Here is a 22,923-nt window from a genome sequence, read left to right on the forward strand (position 1 = left end):
ATAGATTAGTCCAAAAAACATATAATCAATTGAGTATTTGCCAAATAATGTATTTCCTTATATCGATTGATCATTTTGATGGAGAAAGTTAATCACATTTTTTTGTTTATAACCCTCTGGTTCCTATGGAAAAATGGCCCTAGTAATCCAGAGTTCGGCCGCGTGGTAAATAAAGTCTGGCCAATAAATTGTTCCCCCAGGAATCGAACTCGGATTTTCCCAAAATTCGTCATTTTTGGTGAAACTCATTAACCATTTGAATCCAATGACTTGGTTGAAAGTTAATCACTTTTAAATACACTAAAAATCATGTTAATGACTTGACAAAAAACAATCATGTTAATGACATTCATTTACAATAAAATCATGTTATTGCTACTAATGAGAATTCAATATGAAAACAATACATGTTTAGAAGATGCCCTTTTTAACTCTTCAGACACTTTTGGAGCAAATTAGTAACCGATAAGATAAATATAGGAAGGAAGGTATATTAAAAGAAATATTTGATGCTATAAATTTATAATTGTAGAATTATTATAGTCTTTTTTTTTTTACTAAGAATTATTATAGTCCTTTTTCTTTTGACTAAGAATTATTATAGTCCTTAATCCTTATTAATGACTATTGTAACTTCTCTTATCTCCTAGTCAACATGTCTTGTCTTCATCATTCTTTGATTTTTACTATAAATATGAATTGATATAATCGTTTTCTATCAAACAAACAGATAATCAGCACAAACAAAATGGTTACTAGAAAAACTTCACTACTACTATTTCCTTTCTTTTTCATTACTTTCAGTGTCATTTTATACCAAACCGTTGCAGATGATATACCAACAAATGGACAAGTTGGTTATGGCTACACTGTCACAACAGTAAATACTGATCCAACAGGAAAATCTTTGACTGCTGACCTTAAACTCATCAATTCCTCCGATGTTTATGGACCTGACATTCCACTCCTCACACTCACTGCCAGGTAACTAACTAACTAACTAACTACCTCAACAACCAATCATAGTTTTTTGTTGGTTATGTTTATCCATATATTTCTTGCCAGCTATGAAGCGGTGTCTGAGACCGACATTTATAATTACATTGAATTGTGTCGCGGTCCGTATTGCATCTGGTGTCCGTTTCTGTGTCTGTGCTCCATAATTCAATTATTTTTTGGTTCAAAGAAAGAAAAAACTAACTAAATTTTAATCTTTGAATTGTTGCAGTTTTGAGACTAAGGATAGATTAAGAGTAAGAATCACTGATTCAAAGAATCAAAGATGGGAAATTCCACAAGAAGTGATTCCAAGAAAATCATCATCTCAATCTCACTCTTTTTTGTTACCACAAGATACTCAAAACACAACAGAACACACAATCACACATCCAAGTTCAAGCCTTGTCTTCACACTCCACAGCACAACCCCATTTGGTTTCACCGTCACACGAAAATACTCGAAAGATATAATCTTTAACACTATACCAGATAACTCTAACCCCGAGACTTTTCTCGTGTTTAAAGATCAGTACTTGCAACTTTCTTCCTCTCTACCTGCAAACAGATCTTCTCTGTATGGTATTGGGGAGCATACAAAGAAATCTTTCAAGATACAACCAAACCAAGTTTTGACCCTTTGGAATGAAGATGTTGGTAGTTCCAATGTTGATATGAACACTTATGGCGCTCACCCTTTTTATTTGGATGTGAGAAAAACTACTTCATCTGATGGAATATTCAAAAATGGAACTACACATGGTGTTTTGCTTCTTAATAGTAATGGAATGGATGTTAATTACACCGGTGATCGTATTACTTATAAGGTGATCGGTGGTATTTTTGATTTGTATTTTTTCGCTGGATCAGCTCCGGAATCGGTTTTGGATCAGTATACTGAATTTATCGGTAGGCCTGCTCCTATGCCTTATTGGTCTTTCGGTAAGTGTATTTCAAATCATGTTGTTGATTCATTCATTATATCATCAAATTCCTATATATGTGTGCTAATCTACATATCATTGTTACTTAAAACAGGTTTTCAACAGTGTAGATATGGCTACAAAGATGTAAATGATCTGACAGAAGTGGTAGCCAACTATGCAAAAGCTAGTATACCACTTGAAGTTATGTGGACAGATATTGATTACATGGATGCATATAAAGATTTCACACTTGATCCTGTTAATTTTCCACAAGATAAGATGAAAACTTTTGTTGATACTCTTCACAAAAACGGTCAGAAATATGTCGTTATCGTCGATCCAGGTACCTAATTCTGACACAAAAGTATCTTTCGCTATTAGAACTATCATAATGTTTCATTCATCTATGATATGTCATTGATTTTAGGCGAATTTTGTCTGCAGGTATCAGTACAAGTAGTACATATGAAACCTTCAATAGAGGTTTGAAAGCCGATATTTACATAAAGAGAAATGGAACCAATTATCTTGGTAAAGTTTGGCCTGGTGAAGTTTACTTTCCTGATTTTATTAACCCTAATAGCCAAAAATGGTGGACTGAAGAAATCAAGTTATTTAAAGATATTCTTGATTACGACGGTCTGTGGCTTGACATGAATGAGATAGCAAGTTTCATGACTTCTAGTTCTGATCCAAATTCTACACTTGATAATCCTCCTTACAAAATTCATAGTACAGGAGGTCAACGTCCAATTATCGAGAGAACAGTTCCACCAACAGCTTACCATTATGGTAACATCACTGAGTATGACGCTCACAATTTGTTTGGATTCTATGAATCCAAAGTAACTAACGAGGCCTTAGTGGATTTATTTGGTAAAAGGCCGTTCGTTTTGAGTAGATCAACTTTTGTCGGCTCTGGCAAGTATTCGGCTCATTGGACAGGAGATAATGCTGCTTCATTTAATGACTTAGGATACTCAATCCCAACAATATTGAGCTTTGGCCTCTTTGGTGTTCCTATGGTTGGAGCAGATATATGTGGCTTCCAAGGAAAACACAAATGAAGAACTTTGTCAGCGTTGGATCCAGGTAACAAATATTTATGTTATAAGCACTTAATTAAGTTGATTATCCTAACTGGTTTCTAATACTTTTTATTTTCTTCGATGTAGTTGGGGGCCTTTTACCCATTTTCGAGAGATCATTCAGATAAAAACTCCAACAGGCAAGAGCTGTACCTTTGGGATTCTGTTGCAGCATCCGCACGAAAAGTGCTCGCCCTTCGTTACCGCCTTCTTCCACATTTCTACACGCAAATGTATCAATCAAATCAAAAAGGGACACCTATTGCGCGACCACTTTTCTTTTCATTCCCCGAGGATACTAATACATATGAAATAAGCTCACAGTTTCTAATCGGAAGAGGTGTTCTCGTCTCACCTGTGGTAGTGGCCGGTGCGGTAACCGTTGATGCATACTTTCCTAAAGGAAATTGGTTTGATCTCTTTAATCTCACGAAATCGGTGGTTGCAGAAACTGGAAAGTATGTCACACTTGATGCACCAGCTGATCACATAAATGTGCATCTTGGTGAAGGTAACATTTTACCCTTACAAGGTGAAGCAATGACAACCGAAGCGGCCCGGAAAACACCGTTCGAACTATTGGTTGCTTTTGGTAGCAATGGAAAAAGTTATGGAAGAGTTTATTTGGATGATGGTGAGTCTTTGAATTTAAGAGATAAAGAGCAATGGACACTTGTGGAATTCTATGGTGAATTGCAAAATAACACAGTTTCTGTTACTTCCAATGTTACTAATGGAAAATTTGCTGTGGATCAAAAATGGATTATTGAAAAAGTTACTTTCTTGGGGATACCTAACAGTGGTAACTCATCTCAGTTTGATATTAAAGAAGTTGCAAATTTGACACAGCTTATTGGAGAGCAATTTAAGATTGAGAAGCCAATTGTGTAATGTCATTTTTTGTAACAGAAATATTTTGACACAGTACTTGTCACATTTCATAAAAATTGGTTTGTCAGTTTTTAGTTTCTAATATGTAACTTCAATCGCTTATTTTTTAAGCGTAACTTCTAATTAATGTTATTTTCAACCGTCTTAAACTATTATTCTCCACTTTGTTATTATTTTCCCTACTACTTCTTATTCTCTCTCTCTGCGTATGTATCATCGTTTCCCTCCCTTGCATTAAGTATCATCAACTTCTCTTATAGACTGTATCTCGTACTAGTCCCTCATCTTTGCACATTTGCAGTTCTTTTCTCGCAATCTCGTTTATTCAATCAAATTATTATTATTGTTCGACGTTTTCAAGTATTTTTCGTTTGATTAAGTATAAGCTATTAGTTCTCGTTTGTCAAGTTAATTTAATAGAAATTCAATAGTTCTCTTTTTTTAAGGGCAAAGGATATATAAAACAAAACGTGGGATACAAAAGAAAGGGACCAAACCAAAACGTGGGAAATTGACAAAATGGCCTTGCCTATTTTTAGGAGCAGCAGAATGATGCACATCGATTTTAAAAAACTTCAGATCGAATATCAAATTCAACAATGGAAGGCCTAGATTAATAGCCAAGTTCTCATCTTTGGGCATCTTATTATGAATAAGTCTCCAAACAAGAAAAGATTTAGAAGGAGGTATGGCTGCATTCCAAATCCAATAAAATGAGCTTTTCGACCACTCCAAATTGATGAATAAATATGGTAATCAATAAAATGATTTCTTCTCAAAACTCTACTCCTTAAGAACATGGCCCAGTGATTATCAGAGTTCAACAATTCCCAAAGAAGCTTCAGATTAGAAGCTTGTGTTGAACACTTAGTTACTAGTGGATTACATTACTTATGTAACAAGTAACTGGTGCATTGTAACTATAGTGTGCTCAATGTAGGTTAGCTTGTCCTAATGCTTAGCGGGCATGTTTGTTAGATGCAGTTAAAGTTAGTTAGATAGCTTGTAACACAATCCATTAGTAACTAAGTTTTCAACAGCTTGATTTAGCTTGGCTATGGATCTAAGACCCAATCCACCTTCAGCAAGAGGAGAGCAGACAGTATTCCAGGAGACTGTCACTAACTTTCTGTTATTGATATCTCCACTCCAAATGAAATTTCTCAGATAACCCTCTTTATTGATATCATACTCTGAACCACATTTCTAATGAGTTGAGCTCTACCAGCAAGGGTGAGCAATGAAGCGTTCCAAGAGTAAACGATAGCTTTTTGAAAAGGTTAATGGCTAATTCTTATTTGATTTTAGAGTTTACAGAGCTTGAGGGAATCAGTTTTTCTTTCTTTTTATAACCGAGATACTTCCAAACACAAACTGATTTGCTTCATTCTACATCTACCTTTGCTATGAATCCATGCCTAAGATCTAAGACAATGAAAATTGATCAAGCAAGGATGGTAACCAATAAAAGTTCAAGTAAAAACATCTTAATCAAAGTGAAACATAGACATGTATATGTACACATAAACAAAAATAAATATAAGCTTAGACATGATGTTCAGATGTACACATTTTTCTGCATGTATTGTTATGAAACATACACATGATCTTCAGATGTACACATATTTTTCTGCATAATTATGATACCAAATCTAATGATCCAAAATCCTTAGATAAGCCTAATGATCAACTTCATTTGGTTCATTACTCCACTTAACTACTAGAGTTTTGAATTCTACATCATATACTATATTCTCTAGTTGCTATCATCAATTTGAGACAATACACACAAGATATATCAATCACAAGAATGTAATATAGCTAGCAACCTATGTAGACTAATTATAGAGTCCGGACAAAATTTCACATGTGACATAATATATAAATGGTCAAATATAAAATCTTAGTTTTTCCCTAAGTGTGTTTGGATGGGATTTTAAATACCGAAAGAATCCCCTTGATAAATGGTCAAGGGATTTTAAATACTAGACAATTCAATTGATTCAATTTGAATCCCCTTGATTTTCAAATTCCGTTGTTTGGATAAAGTGGCGAAATTCCATCAATTGTAAAATTCTTTGTTTGGGTAATGTAATTAAATTTTCTTCACTTAATTTTATTTATCTTAATAAAATTGACCCTAAACCCAAAAAAAGCGGCAAAAAACCTAAAATGAACCGTAAACCCCAAATCGATCTGAAACTCAAAAAATCGGCCGAAGATCCATAAAATGGCCCAAAACCTAAAATCGACCGTAAACACAAAAAATTGGCCAAAAAACCTAAAATAGACCAGAAACCCTAAAAATAGACTATAAACTCTAAAATCGGCCGAAAACCCAAAAAGTCAGTAAAAAGACTAAAAATCGGACCTAAACACAAATATCTGCAGAAAAACCTAAAATCGGCAAAAAAGCCAAAAATCGACTTTAAACCCTAAAATCGACTATAAACCCTAAATTTGGCCGAAAACTGGGTTTATAGTAGATTTTTGGGTTTTCGGCCGATTTTAAGGTTTATAGCCGATTTTAGGATTTTGGGTCGATTTTAGGTTTTCGGCCAAGTTTTTTGGGTTTAGGGTCAATTATAGATTTTTCGGCCGATTTTTTGGGTTTTCGGCCGATTTTAGGGTTTATAGTCAATTTTTGAGATTTTTGCCGATTTTTTGGGTTTATAGTCGATTTTTGGGATTTTGGCCGATTATAGGTTTTTCGGCCGATTTTAGGTTTTCTGCCGAGTTTTTTGTGTTTAGGGACGACTTTGGATTTCTCGGCATATTTTTTGGTTTTCGGCCAATTTTAGGGTTTATAGTAAATTTTTGGGATTTTGGGCAATTTTAGATTTTTCTGCTTTTTTTTTTGGGGTTTTGGCCGATTTTTGGGTTTTTGGCCGATTTTAGGTTTTTTCTGGCTATTTTAGCGTTTATCGTCGATTTTAGGTTTTTCGTCTAATTTTAGGGTTTTCGATCAATTAGTAATTTTTAAAAGTTTATATAGAAGGAGGAATTTCAAATTCTTTGAGTTTAGGTGTCATTTTGAAATTCTCTAAATTTAACTTGAACAAAATACTTCATAAATTTCTATCATTTTGAAAATTCTTCAAATTATCATCCAAACAATGAAATTCACCTCAAATCATTTGAATTCCCTCAAAACATTACTATATCTCAAAACATTCCCTCATCCAAACACACCGAAAAAAATTGACCAGAGTCTGGGCATTGCCCAGGCGGCCAGGCCAGGCTTGCTGGGCCCTTGGCTCCGCCCATGGTTGTGAGAACTTTCTTCTGGTTAGAATATAATTTTATGAGCCAATTGCACTAAAGAAAAGAACTCAACAAAAAATCACTCATTTGCTATCACAAATACAACCACTAAAGAGCTCACACCACCACATGATTGCTAGCTATATTACATTCTTGTACAACAGGGGATTCCTTTTGTGGTTGAAAAATTAAGTGTCTAGAGGGAGATATTAAGAATTCTCTGCCTCTAACTAATAAGGGCTTGTTTGAAACACTTTCCAAATTCTCTTTTTTAGTTTTTAAAAACTAAAAACTTGTTTGATAAATTATTTTTAAAAAAAGGTTTTGAAAACTGTTTTGTATTTTTGAGTTTTGGGGACTAAAAAACTGAAACTTGTAAAATATGTTTTGGTTTTCTATTTTCAGTTTTCATTTTTTGAAATCAACCCAAATCATTTTTTTTTAAATCAAGCCCAAATCTGTTTTTTTTAAAACCAAGCCCAAATATATCTTTTTTTCTTTTGTTTTAATAATAGAATATTTTAAATCAGGAGGTTTGTTAGTAATTAGGAATTCAGACTATTTTAATTTTCTGAACAGTTTCTCTAGTGACGGCTTCTTGGGTATTACGGCAGAGCGGGAGGGTGTTGTGTTGCACATAGTCAATGTGTATTCCCCTTATATCGTCTCCGGCAAGAAAAAACTTTGGAAATATTTTCTAGCTATTAAGCAACAAAGCGGAGGAGGGGAGTGGTGTGTGTGGGAGGAGATTTTAGGGTGATTAATGGTTGGTTGGAACATCCTGAGTTTATTTCTTTTGTAGAGAATTCTTTGAAGGGTTTTTTTGTGCATGACAAGAAAGCGTTCATTTTGAAAGAAAAATTCAGATTGTTAAAAGAAAGTCTGCGAACGTGGAATATAGAGGTGTTCGACTTCCTTGATCTTAATATCGAGAAGACGGTGAAGGACGTAAACGATATTGAAGGATTGTTGCGAGGAGATGAGACAGATTTAGAGTTAACTAGAAGGGAAGGGTTAACCAGAGAATTTTGGGAACAACTTCACTTGAAAGAGAGCCTTTTAAAACAAAAATCAAGAATGCGGTGGGTTAAACATGGTGATTCGAATTCTAGATACTTTCATGAATCCATCAAAAGAAGAAGAAGAAAGAATCATCTAGTGGCCTTAGATGGACTCCAATGGGTTCAGGGAGTGAAGGAGGTAAAGGGTTTTGTGAAGAACTTTTTTGAGAACAATTTTAGGGAAAGATGGGAGAACCGACCGAATCTCAACGGGATTCAGTTTAATTCACTTTCTAATGAGGATAATCTTTTGTTGATGACACCTTTTTCTCTTGTCCAAAGTATTAGCAGCTAGATTGAAGAAAGTATTAGGTAAATTGATCTCGTTATTCCAATCGGCCTTTTTACCTAATAGGCAGATTTTGGACAGGGTGCTCATGGTCAATGAGTTGATATATTTGGCAAACGTAGAAAAGACAAGTGCTTGATGTTTAAAGTAGATTTCGAAAGGGCGTACGATACCGTGAATTGGAATTTCTTGGATTATATGATGGTTAGAACGGGGTTCGCAGCATGATGGCGGACATGGATTCGAGCTTGTATTTTTCAAAGTTCAATGTCTGTTTTGGTGAATGGGAGTCCTACGAAGGATTTTAGAGTTGGCAGAGGCTTAAGGCAGGGAGATCCTCTCTCACCGTTCCTTTTCTTGGTTGTTGCAGAAGGCCTTATGTGACTTATGTGCAAAGCGGTGGCCAATAATCTCTTTCATGGTTATAAGGTTAGCAATGATATTCTATTTCATACGTTACAATTTGTTGACGGCACTATTATAGTAGGTGAAGGTAATTGGGATAATCTTTGGCTTATAAAAATTGTGTTGAGAAGTTTTGAAATTGTGTTTGGGTTAAAGGTTAAATTTTTTAAGAGCAAGCTTTATGGCATCAATCTTAACGATAGTTTTTTGCGCGCTTCCTCGTCGTTTTTTCATTGTGTAGTGGATTCTACCCCTTTTCGATTTCTTGGTTTACTGATAAGTGCCCAATTTGAGTTAAAAAGTATCATAAATTATGGGCACTTAACAATTCATTTATGAAGAAATTGTGATTAAAACCCCTATTTGATGTAAATATAGTAATGATCAAGAAAGAATTAATCCCAAGACATTTTGTTAGGAATGGCTAGAAAAAGGCAGGATTTTGAAGCCTTCGCTCAGCGAAGCCTCAGCGAGCTGCAGCGAACAAAACCAGTGGGTTAAGGGTCCTTGGCGAAGATCAGCGAGCCTCAGCAAGCAGAACAACAAATGAACGTTCGCTCAGCGAAGGTTAGCGAGAGTCAGCGAACAGAGACAGAGAGTTATGGTCTGATGGCGAGAGATGGCGAGCTTCAGCGAACAAATGATGAGGCATGCTATTTTGCTACGTGTCAAGAAACCCCTTTCCTAAGTAACCTGTTCGCTTAGCGAACAACACTTCGCTCAGCGAATTGCTCTGTCCTGAAAATCTATAAATAGCCTTCAAATGTCATTTTCTTATATCATCTCATTTTGTAATAGATAAAATACGAGAAAAACACTAGTCTAAGGGTTTTAGAGGAGTTTTTAAGGTGGATTCATCACCATACTTGAGAAATCAAGAGATGTTCTTCATCCCTTCTACTCCTTATTCTTGTAAGTTGGTTACAATCATGTCTAGCTAAATTTCTCTTGTTGTTGGGATTAGATGTAGTTATTTTGTGATCATGTACTCGATTCAATCGTAATATATATGTTTTATTTATCAATCATTATGAGTGTTATCTTGTTTTCATTGTTTATTTCTAGATTTGAATGGTATAGACATATATTGTTTAAAATCAAGAGTAAAGATAATCACTTATTAAACTTCAAGGTTTAGACATAGATTTTGAGTTTAATAATCACTTCAAATATCAGATCTTAATGCTATTATGTCGATTAATGATTCGAGACATCAAACGTTAATAGATATAATAGATTTCACGGCGTAATCCGGACACGGATACGTTCAACGCGTGATATGTGATAATAATGATTGGTGAATGAAATATATATATTGATGGTTGATTGATACATGTTAACGAGATAGCGAGTCTAGTCCCGACAACTTCTTTTTATCCGAAAGTTTTAAATCCTTTTTAATTGATCGCACTTTTATATTTCCAAAAACAAATCTTATAAAAACCCGCACTTAAAATCATGGAAATTGCGAATCACCGTTCGATATCACACTAGTCCCTGTGGATACGATATAACGAAAATACTTGCTTTTGTACTTTCATCAAATGGCGCCGTTGCCGGGGACTGGCGTTTAATATTGATAGTTTGATTATGATTTCTGTCGTTTTAAGCAATTTTGTAATCTTTAGTTTTTATTTGTTTATATTATCCTTTGTGCACGCTAACTTGTCTGGTTAGGTTGTTTATGCGAGGAAAGATTTCTGCAGAAAACTTACTTTTTGATCCAGAAATCGAAAGAACAGCTAGAAGGAATAACAGTCAAAGAAAGAAGAGAAAACAACTAGCCAAACAAACACTACAAGAAAACATGCATTTACTGAGGGCCTTTGGCCCTCAGTAATGCACAAATTTCGTCTAAAATGCATGCATTACTGACGGCCTAAGGCCCTCAGTAATTAGCTCGCCAGTAATGGTTACTGACGGCCCAGGACCGTCAATAACGTTACTGACGGCCTGGAGCCGTCAATAATGCTAACCTGTCAATTCAAAACGCCTGTCATTTGTGACGGCCCAGGACCGTCAGTATCACATACATTTGTGACGGCCTGGAGCCGTCAGTAATGTTTATTGATTAAAAAAAAAATTAATAATTTAATTATTTAAAAATCAGTGATTTTTAAATAATTAAATTATTAATTTTTTTTAAAAAAAAATATACTGCATAATAAATAATTTAAAAAATAATATAAATATACTGTTTTTTTGAAAAAAAAAATACTTATTTAAAAAAAATAATTCTGTTTTCGAAATAAACAAAAATATTAGAACACATACATTTAAATAACAAAGTAAAAATTTTAACTTTAAAAGTAAAACACAAACACTTACCACTTTTTAGATGGAAATATGAAAATTACATCACTTTTTTTAAAATACACAAACTGTTAAAAAATTTCTTTTATAAATTTTTTTTAAAAAAATTTCGTTTTTTTAAAAAATAATATAAATATACTGTTTATAAATATAAATATTACTAAGTATATGATAAAAAAAAACTATCACTATATAGATTAAAATTACGTTACTTACTTGGGTGCCGAGTAGATTCTTACTTGGCGCGCACCTAGCCCACGAACTCCGCTCCTCACGAGAATAAGACTTGCTATTAATAATGGTAAACAACAAATATTAGAACATATACATTTAAATAACAAAACAAAAATTTTAAATTCGTAAAAGTAAAACACAAACACTTACCACTTAAGAGAGAAAATTAGAGAAATTGGAGATTAAGTTGAAAGTATTTCGTTAAAAAAAAAAAGTTGAAAGTATGAAATTAGAGAAAATTTAAGAGAGAAGTTAGAGAAAATTTAGAGAGAGAATGGAAATGAAAAAATGAAGTGAAGGAGTAGTAATATATAGGAGTAGTTTTATTGACCGTTAAAGTTTAAAATTCAAAATTGCCCAATTACAGACGGCCCAGGACCGTCATAATCACACAACGGTTATGTACATACTGACGGCCTGGGACCGTCATAATTAACATGCTTTACTGACGGCCCAGGACCGTCAGAAATGGTTAACGGCTAGCAACATACTGACGGCCTGGGACCGTCTGCAATACCAATTGCTTTACTGACGGCCCAGGACCGTCAGTAATTCTTAATAGTTCATTTTTAATTAAATTCCGTTCTCCAAGACTACATTATGACGGCCTGGGACCTTCAATATTGCACAAATGCATTACTGAGGGCTTTTAGCCCTCAATAAGTTTGGTCAGTAAAAACATGTTTTCTTGTAGTGAAAAGAAGCTGCAAGAAGGAACTTCAACTTCTATTTCTTCAACATCCTCAGTAGCCGAAGAGATGGCTGATGATCCACCACGTAACGAAGGTGGAGGTGCCGGTATAAGGCCGTGTCACAACATTCCACGGAGGCTTGCTCATCTTGCAAGACCTCCCAGAGGTGCAAGAAAAACGGAGATGAAAACCGGGCTCTTGCAATTGTTATATGCTAACTCTTTTACAGGTTTGTCACATGAAGATCCGTTTATAGGAACTTGTGTCAATGTCTCATGTTTAGTGGACCAAATTATTTACACTGATTGGTTTTGGTTTATAGGACGGTTAAGGAGCACCGTTAATTTAGAGTTCTCTGATTGGTGTAACAATCCAATAGCTTGCTTTGAAGCATATAAGGTGATTGTCTTTGAATTGTAAGGGTTGAGTATCCTTGTATTCCTTATAATTCGAAATTTTGATTATAAAAAAAAAAAAAAAAAACCCTCTATTCCAAAGGAATGTTACCCCGATAATCCAAAGTTCGATGGCTAGATAAATAAAGTCTAATTAATAATTATTTTCAAAAAGAATCGAACTCAAATTCAAGTATTTAAAATATACAAACATGCAAGAATAATTGTAATTGTAGATCTTCAATTTATTTGAATATAATAATAATAATAATAATAATAATAATAATAATAATGTTAACCACATCAATAATCAATAATAATAATAATAATAATAATGTTAACCACATCACTTATGCAATAATATTGTTGCACTTATATAAATACTCCATATAGTAGATAATATATAATCTTAATTCTTGAACCCGTCCTTTGTATGCCCCAATTAATTTTTGTTGGGTGTCAGGAAATTTCCATAGCTGCTTCGAATATGAGTTCAACCGATTTTTTCATGCAGGATTTCAGCTTATGTTCATTTATGAATCCCTTTTGGGTTTTCAAAGTCATTCTTAATGTCTTCAAATAGCTAATAACTGTAACAGTTAAACCCTACAACACACGAGAGAAAAAATGTGTCAGAACTCAAATTAATAATTAATAATGTTATGATATACTGTAACCGTTGAATATTTAAATTGATTTTGGGTTTGTTAGTTTTGAGCTTTAGGAAATTTAAGCCCAAATTTAGTAATAAGTAGTAAGTCTAAAGAATATTCTAGAGATATGTAGAAATAAGTAGAAGTCATGGTAGAAAATGTATGTAGTAGTAGAGAGAAGTTTGTAGAACTCTCTCTTAGAAGTATGTAGAAGAGTCTCTAGGAGTATGTAGAACTCTCCCTTGAAGACTATAAGTAGGGGAGAGGTAGTCATTTGTAAAAAAGCCAAAAATTACAAACACTCAATAATATAAGTAGCATTCCTTTCCAACAAGTTTCATATACTCTCTCAAATACTTAAACACTTTCTCCACTTATTAAAGCTTCCTTCGACCATTATTCGACTCGATTCACCTAGAGAAGAACATGGTCGGAGTAACCAAAGACGAGGTGGCGCTCGAGAACGTGGACGTGGTCATGGATATGGAGGCGGACGAGGTTGGAGGCCTAATGTATGACAACAACCAAAGAGGAGAAATCTCATCAAGAGGTCGTGGGAGAGGATCTCCAAAACCAAGGTACGATAAGTCACGGGTTAAATGCTATAATTGTGAGAAGTTTGGGCATTATGCTTTCGAATGTAGAGCTCCTGGCAATCATAGAGTTGATGAGAAGGCCAAATATGTTGAAGAAATAAGCCAAGAAGATGGAACATTATTGTTGGCGCACAAAGATAATGAAAGAGGTGGAGATAATCAATGGTACCTTGATAGCGGTGCAAGCAACCATATGTGTGGGCGAAGAAGCATGTTCGTAGAGTTAGAAGAATCAGTGAACGGGAACGTGGCTTTCGGAGATGAATCAAAAGTGGCAGTGAAAGGTAAAGGAAACGTTCTCATCCGTTTGAAAAATGGGGATCATCAATTTATTTCCAATGTTTACTATGTGCCAAACATGAAGAGCAACATCTTGAGTCTAGGACAACTCTTAGAGAAAGGTTATGACATTCAATTGAAGAATAATAATCTTTCTATAAGAGATCATTCAAACAAGTTCATTGCTAAGGTGCCAATGTCAAGAAATAGAATGTTCGTGCTCAACATACAAAATGATGTTGCGCAATGTCTCAAAATGTGCTACAAAGAAGAGTCATGGCTTTGGCATCTTCGATTTGGGCATCTCAATTTTGGAGGATTAGAGTTGCTCTCTAAGAAGGAAATGGTCAGAGGATTGCCTTACATCAACCACACCAATCAAGTATGTGAAGGATGTTTACTTGGAAAACAGTTCAAAATGAGCTTCCCTAAGGAGTCAAGCTCAAGAGCGCAAAAGCCGTTGGATCTCATACATACAGATGTGTGCGGTCCGATCAAGCCGAGATCACTCGGTAAGAGTAACTACTTCCTTCTCTTTATTGACGATTTTTCAATAAAAACATGGGTGTACTTTTTGAAGGAGAAATCAGAAGTGTTTGAAAACTTCAAAAATTTTAAAGCCCTGGATGAGAAGGAAAGTGGCATCGTGATTAAAGCAATAAGATCCGACCGAGGAGGAGAGTTTACTTCAAACGAATTCCTTAAGTATTGTGAAGACAATGGCATTCGATGACAACTGACGGTACCAAGATCCCCCCAACAAAATGGAGTAGCAGAGAGAAGGAACAAGACAATCCTTGAGATGGCGAGGAGCATGCTAAAAAGCAAGAGACTACCAAAGGAACTGTGGGCAGAAGCTGTTGCGTGCGCTGTTTATCTATCAAACTGTTCTCCGACAAGAAGCGTGTTGGAAAAAACACCACAAGAAGCATGGAGTGGAAGAAAGCCTAGAATTTCCCATCTAAGAGTCTTTCGAAGCATAGCTCACGCTCATATACCGGACGAGAAAAGAAGCAAACTGGATGACAAAAGTGAATAGTACATCTTCATTGGTTACGACACCAACTCCAAAGGCTATAAGCTCTATAATCCTGATATGGGGAAGACTATCATTAGTCGAAATGTCATTTTCGATGAAGAAGGAGAGTGAGATTGGAAAACGAGTAATAAGGACTACAACTTCTTTCCACAATTTGAAGAAGATGATGTGGAACCAGAGGAATCATGAGAAGATCTTGCTACTCCGCCGGCTTCACCAACCCCGAGTTCTGAAGAAGGAGAAAGCTCGAGTGAAAAGACTCCTCACTTTAGAAGTTTGCAAGAGATTTACGAGGTAACTGAAAATCAAGACAATCTTACTCTTTTTTGTCGATTTGCGGATTGCGAGCCCATGAACTTCCAAGAAGCATTCGAGAAGAATACTTGGAGAACTGCCATGGACGAAGAGATCAAGGCGATAAAGAAGAATGAAACATGGGAGTTGGTCTCACTTCCAAAAGGGCACAAGGCGATCGGTGTGAAGTGGGTGTATAAAGCAAAGAAGAACTCCAAAGGGGAAGTTGAAAGATACAAGGCTAGATTGGTGGCAAAAGGATACAGTCAAAGAGCCGACATTGACTATGACGAGGTATTCGCTCCAGTTGCTCGATTAGAAACTGTTAGACTAATCATTTCATTGGCAGCTCAAAACAAGTGGAAGATACATCAAATGGATGTCAAGTAAGCCTTCTTAAATGGGGTCCTTGACAAAGAAGTCTACATTGAGCAACCACAAGGCTACGAAGTCAAGGGAAAAGAAGAAAAGGTCTTGAAGCTAAAGAAGACACTCTACGGGTTTAAACAAGCCCTAAGAGCTTGGAATGCTCGAATTGACAAGTATTTCCAAGATAAGAACTTCATCAAATGCCCATATGAGCACACACTCTATATCAAAGCGCTAGGCGGAGATATTTTGATTGTGTGCTTATATGTAGATGACTTGATCTTCACGGGGAACAATCTAACCATGTTTGAAGAGTTCAAGAAAGAGATGACAAAGGAGTTCGAGATGACCGATATTGGATTAATGTCTTACTATCTCGGCATTGAAGTGAAACAAGAGGATCATGGAATCCTAATCACTCAAGAAGGTTATGCTAAGGAGGTACTCAAGAAGTTCAAGATGGATGATGCAAACCCAGTTAGCATGCCAATGAAATGTGGAATCAAGCTATCAAAGCACGAGGAAGGTGAAACAGTGGATCCATCACTCTTTAAGAGCTTGGTTGGAAGCTTACGATATTTAACATGCATGAGGCCTGACATCTTGTATGCGGTTGGAGTTGTAAGTCGATACATGGAGCATCCAACAACAACTCATCTGAAGGCAGCAAAGAGGATTCTTCGCTACATCAAAGGTACAACAAACTTAGGCTTGTACTACTCTGTTTCTGATGATTACAAGCTCGTTGGATACAACGATAGTGACTGGGGAGGAGAAGTGGATGTCCGAAAAAGTACAAGCGGCTTTGTTTTATATATTGGAAACACAACTTTCACATGGATGTCAAAGAAACAACTGATTGTCACTCTTTCCACATGTGAGGCGGAGTACGTGGCGGCCACTTCATGTATTTGTCATGCAATCTGGTTGCGAAACCTGTTAAAGGAGTTAAGTTTGCCGCAAAAGGAGCCGACCAAGATATTCGTGGACAACAAGTCAGCAATAGCTTTGGCAAAGAACCCAGTCTTCCATGATCGAAGTAAACACATTGACACACGCTATCACTATATTAGAGAATTTGTCTCTAACAACGATGTGAAGTTGGAGTACGTAAAGTCAAATGACCAAGTAGCTGATATCTTCACCAAGCCTCTCAAGCGTGAACACTTTGTCAAGTTAAGATATTTACTTGGAGTAGCAAAATCAAGTTTAAGGGGGGTATTGAATATGTAAATTGATTTTGGGTTTGTTAGTTTTTGGCCTTAGGAAGTTTAAGCCCAAATTTAGTAATAAGTAGTAAGTCTAAAGAATGTTCTAGAAGTATGTAGAAATAAGTAGAAGTCATGGTAGAAAATGTATATGTATATAGTAGTAGAGAGAAGTTTGTAGAAATCTCTCTTAGAAGTATGTAGAAGAGTCTCTAGGAGTATGTAGAACTCTCCCTTGAAGACTATAAATAGGGGAGAGGTAGTCATTTGTAAACCAAGCCAAAAATTACAAACACTCAATAATATAAGTAGCATTCTCTTCCAACAAGTTTCATATCCTCTCTCAAATACTTAAACACTTTCTCCACCTATTAAAGCTTCCGTCCAACAGTAACTACAAATTCATCTCATGATATAATTAAGATCACTTTGACTAAAGCACAATAATTAAAAAAAAATAGCTTTTGCATTAAATTTGTCGATTTTTTATTTCTCTCTGTTTAACTCAGTTAGTAGGACATTGCATTATATATATAGGGGTTGGAGTTCGAATCCCAGTCATCCCACTTATCCATCTTAGTGAAATTTCTAACCATATATTATACCTCAGGTCCACCTGCCGCGGTGAAATACGGAATAGGATTTGCTGCAGTTTTTTAACCGTGCAGTTTGGTGCATTTGAAGTAATTGTGAGAGATGCTTTTTTTTTGGACAGGAGAGAGAAAAGTGATTTCAATAAAAATAATAAAATGGAGTGACTTTGTGTGCTAAATGCATGAAACTGCACCAAAATTTAACAGCAGGGAATCCTCTTCCGTGAAATACAATCCATTTACCGGATGATTTGCCAATGCCATCTTCTCTATTGGCCCTACCAAGTTTGAGAAAAAAACACTTGTGTTCCTAATTGTGTTATATATTATTTTAGCTACCGCCTGAACACAAACACAATAAAAAATAGAACATTAATAAATACAATATCAAATTTTTAATTAGTAGAGTGGTAAATTTATGAAAATAAATACACACCTCTGGTCCTCTTAATTTCATCTCTAAGTCCATGAGCAAACCTATGAGATGAACACCGAAAGAATGTCTCTTTCTTTGGATTTCTTTATGGGATTCCCAAATAAACTCAAGAGGGTCTGATTTACTTAACTTAGGTATTGGTATTTGTAGGAAAGAAACTCGATTCCCCCAAAGACTTTTAGACTCTGGTTTTTGCATTTCCTTCAATGATTGGTAACCTCCAATATTTCTTGTATTCAGCATTACCACTGCTGTGGAATTTGATGTTTTTGTCTTCTCATTCATCTCTTCCATGTACAGTCTAATCCCATAGAAGATTATCCCACAAACCACGTCGTTTACAGTCTGCAGTGTTAGATAATAGTATTAGTACGAGCTTATGTTATTGAGCTTTATATCAGTAGTCTAGTCATTAGATATATATATATATATATATATATATATATATATATATATATATATATATATATATATATAGTTTTGCAACCCTTCTGAATTGTAATGTATAGTCTAGTCAATGATTTTATTTTTTATAATAAATATAATTAAGAGTTAAATAAGTTTTTGATTGTTATGAGAGAAATTATAGCTAATAAATCTTACCACTCCAAGTTTTGATTTGATTTCTTTGATTTGATCAAGAGATAATGATATGGTTGACAAGATAACATGAAGAGATTCAATTCCTTCATATCCAAACCTTATAGGTGTTATGTCATCTTCAATCATTCTTGTCTTGATTATGCTTGATCCAAAATCTGATATGGAACTAAAAAAAGAGGAGATATCTAAACATAGCTTCTTAAATAAGTTATTTTGTCCATATTTTGAATCCAATTGTGGTGGTCTTGAAGGAAAAGACAGAGGAAGATATGGATCATCAGCTCTTTCTAGACAAGAAAGAAGAGCACTCATGAGAGAGTAACCATCACCAAGTGCATGATGAAGTTTGAATATTATGGTGGAAGCAGCATTTCTTGTTGGATACTTGATCAAATGAATTTCCCATAGTGGTTTGTCTTGTGGTGTTTTTTCATGTAGAATACTTGTTACATAGTCACTAAAATAATTGTCATATAATAATTCACATGATGATGAATTTGTGGTTTCAGGAAATTTTGGAATCTTTATGTGCTCTTCAGGCTTCACTTCAACCTTTTTCCATCTCATCATACCATCTTTGTCTCTTACCTGTTGCAAATTAATTAAACCCTCAATAAAAAAGAATAATAATAATAATAATAATAAAAAGGTCAATTTTGCACGTTTTGGAAACCATGCATATGCTTTAATTATAGTTGATTGTTAAAAGATAGTAGTAATTAATAGGCAGTACCAGGAACACTTAGAGATATACATATAGGTTTCATGAGACAAGAGGCAAAATATAATTAATAGGCAGTACGAGGAACACTTATTGTAGGAGGAGACATATAGTGTGGCCGTGAAGCCTCAAGGTTATTGTCATTGGTACATCTCAAAAGCTTGAATACAATTTTACAAGCATGTTTACCTATTTATAGGTCTAAAAGGTATCTTTTAGATACTTGATTCTTGATATTCATGATACTATATATGTTTACCTATTTTAAAATTTAATTATTCTTATTGTCAAAAAAAATTAATTATTCTTTATCAAATTATACTTTTAAATTTGATTCCACTAAACTTAATTTCTGGTTCCGTTCCTGAGTGTATCCATTTAATGTGTACACATGTAACTGTGAGTATTATTAATATTAAATTTGGTGACTAAAATGTAAAATACTAAATAATAAAGTATATGAAATATGAAATAGAGATGTAGAACGAGTTAGGATCCTCTCCATTTCTCATTCTTTCCATTTCCTCTATTATATATAGTTTTGGGAATATAAATGTATAAATATGATATTAAGTGGGTCCAAATACTTTTTATACACCAAAAAATATTTAAAAACTTTGGTAATAATGGAAGAAATAGAAATGATAGAAAATGGAGAGAATCTCATCTCATGTAGAACCATAATTATAAGAATTTAATTTATATGCACAGTAGGTGTAACTGTAAAGTTATTTTACACATGCATCCAAAAATATATTGACACATCATGTATGATATTTAAAAACACATGATGTGTCATATTCATTAAATGATGTGGCAACGCATCATTGGATGTATGTGTAAAGAATTTTTCCACTGACGGTGCACAACAATTAAACTCTAATTATAATTAAAAAAAAAGATGTAGAACCATAGTAGAGGAGAAGCGTGGATTGATAGGGATGAAGACATCTTTGAGCAAAGGTATAGCCAGAGAGACATCAAATGGAATAGCTAATTCCAGAAAGCCAAAAACATATGAACATAACACAGAGCTGTTGAAGTATTGTCCATGAGGACTCACCGGCTCTTGAACTTCTTCATAAATATTTACCATTATGTTGTGTACGTACAAGAGAGATTTGATATATATATATATATATATATATATATATATATATATATATATATATATATATATATATATATATATATATATATATATAGGATTTCAATTGCTAGAAAGTTTGCTACAAATAACCAAGGTGGCACCATGATATTTATACTGCCCACCCATCCAACTTGTCAAATATAAAAACATTTATGAGTCTTTTTTTTTTTTTGATAAGCAAAAAAATGAATTATAAGGAGTACAAGGGGTACTCAACCCTTACAATTCAGAATAGATCACTTTAGATGCGTTGAAAACAATCTAAAGGATTATTACGCCATTCAGAAAAAACTAAATTAACATTGTTCCCTGTTCGGCCTATAAACCAAAACCAAGAAAAATAAACAATTTGCTCCACTAAAGATGATATGTTGACACAGTCTCCTCTAAAAATAATGTTATGAAGCGTGCGGCAAATACTCCATGTCGTCGCCAGCCAAATTATATGACGAATTCGCTTGCTATGGTTGCCTTTTGCTAATTCACCAAACAAAGTGAAATGGCTTGTGACGTCCTCAAAAGAGATCACATTAGTGCCCAACCAAACAAATATTTTCTGCCAAATTTGTGAAGTAATGCAGCAAGTGAAAAAGATGTGTTGTATGTCCTCTACCTCTTTGAAGCAAAATACGCAACTTCTCTCATGATTATTCGTGATAATACCTTTGCAAAATAAAGCCTCCCGGGTTGGTAATTTTTCAAGTAACAACCGCCAACCGAAAACGCTAACTTTTGATGGAACATTGTTCTTCCATAATCTTTTCAATGCTGCCACTGTATTTGTATCAAGAGTAGTACCGTTTGTCCTGCAAAACCATGTACGTTGATCGAACCGAAAAAGAACCATCAGAATTTGATGACCATCTTCGCCTGTCGCTAGAAGCTCTGTTAGGCCGAACTTGTTCAAGCAATTGATGCAATTCATTGAGGGATTCAATATCTGCATCATCAAGTGCTTCCATCCAATTAAGTTTCCAAGACCACATGTTGTTATTCCACATTTATGAGTCTTTGTTTAAGTGGTATTATTAGATGCCACTTACGGTAAAAAAAAAAGATGCCACTTTTTTATAATTGCACATTGACCCCAAAATACGTTACAACCTAATTTGTGGTTTTTCATTTCCAATTCAATTTTTTTTTTTTTGATAAACAAATAATATTATTAAAAAGAGTACAAGGGGTACTCTAACCCATATACAAAAGTGAGAAGTCCAGACCCAGCATCATAGCAAGATAAACTACCCACCTTCTATGAAGGGTTGTAGAATTCCGCCAAATCATGTGCTCGAAAATCGGACAGAACCCAACAAAGTAAACCGGGCTAAATGATTACAATATAACAATAGAAATCAAAACAAATAGAGCACTGTTTGACAGTGGTAACACCTGCTGAACAATTAATCCTCCAAAAACTAATACATGATGACAGACCCACTAAAGTAAACCCACATCAAGCACAATACAGACTTTGCGCACCAATCTTCAATCCTCACAATTCCTCAAATACTTTGTAAGCAAGAAAGAGGATTAACACACCAATTATAAAACATGTGATCCGCCTTGCGACCCGCTCTACCACTAAACCAAAGCCACGAAATGAATTTAATGGAATCAACCAAATTCGAGTAATCCACCGTCTCTCCTCTAAACAATATATTATTCCTCTTGCGCCATATACACCAAGTAGTGGCCAACCAAATCAATTGTCTAACTTTCATCCCCTTCTTCACTTTGACTAAAGATCCAAAACTCAGAAAATGTTTCCAACCCCCTTCCCGGTGTCTGTAATCAAAGCCCAACCACAAGAAAACATGCTTCCAAACTTCTTGGATTTTAAAACAACTAAAAAATACATGATTGCAATCTTCCACATCTTGAAAACAGAAAACACAAGGTAAATCAGCTTTGCTAGCTCTTTGTCAGATTCCATATAATCCCTCCGTCACAAAATATAAGAACTCATAGACGGGCACATATGATAATATATAATTTTGATTAAGAATATCTTTAATTTTTTATTAGTAAAAATTATAGAAATTTGATATTTTGAAAATATTCATCAAAACAAATCAAACAAGATTTTATATGATAATATTTACATTTATATACTTTTAGAAAAATACGGTCAAAACAAGACATATGAATTATAGTACATTTAGTCAAAATAGGTCTTATAAAATGGGACGAAGTAAATCACTACTCCATTTTTATTATGATGATGATGATGATGAACACCCGAGGAGCACCACCAAGGCAACACTTATATTTTCAAATAGACATTTTTTACATTTTAAATATATTGTTTTTTTTTATTAGTAATTTTTTTTTGTAACATTTAAGAGAGGAAATATAATTTTTTGTGTGATGAATAATTACATCAAATATTAATGAATTATTTTTTAGAATAATGAAGTCCAAATTTATA

General features: G+C 34.5%; 1 protein-coding gene and 1 pseudogene across 2 annotated transcripts; one reads left to right on the forward strand and one right to left on the reverse strand.

The window, feature by feature from the left end:
* Positions 1–736: 736 nt before the first annotated feature.
* On the forward strand, positions 737–4,007 carry LOC123897202 (annotated as a pseudogene).
* Positions 4,008–12,856: 8,849 nt separating this feature from the next.
* Positions 12,857–20,480, reverse strand: LOC123897203 (wax ester synthase/diacylglycerol acyltransferase 4-like). 2 transcript variants are annotated; one of them, XM_045947741.1, is made up of 7 exons: positions 20,256–20,480; positions 18,625–19,212; positions 18,022–18,366; positions 17,818–17,927; positions 17,598–17,625; positions 13,137–13,160; positions 12,998–13,086 (listed from the first exon to the last, which is right to left on the reverse strand). In XM_045947741.1, exons 1-7 carry the CDS (start codon positions 20,439–20,441, stop codon positions 13,084–13,086), a joined length of 1,284 nt encoding a protein of 427 aa, XP_045803697.1. In that variant the 5' UTR covers positions 20,442–20,480; the 3' UTR covers positions 12,998–13,083. The 2 variants fall into 2 exon arrangements, with proteins under 2 accessions (XP_045803696.1, XP_045803697.1); XM_045947740.1 differs by having other exon boundaries at positions 12,857–13,160.
* Between the last annotated feature and the right edge of the window lie 2,443 nt (positions 20,481–22,923).

This window comes from Trifolium pratense, linkage group LG7 (genome assembly GCF_020283565.1).
Source record: "Trifolium pratense cultivar HEN17-A07 linkage group LG7, ARS_RC_1.1, whole genome shotgun sequence".
Classification (NCBI taxonomy): domain Eukaryota; kingdom Viridiplantae; phylum Streptophyta; class Magnoliopsida; order Fabales; family Fabaceae; genus Trifolium; species Trifolium pratense.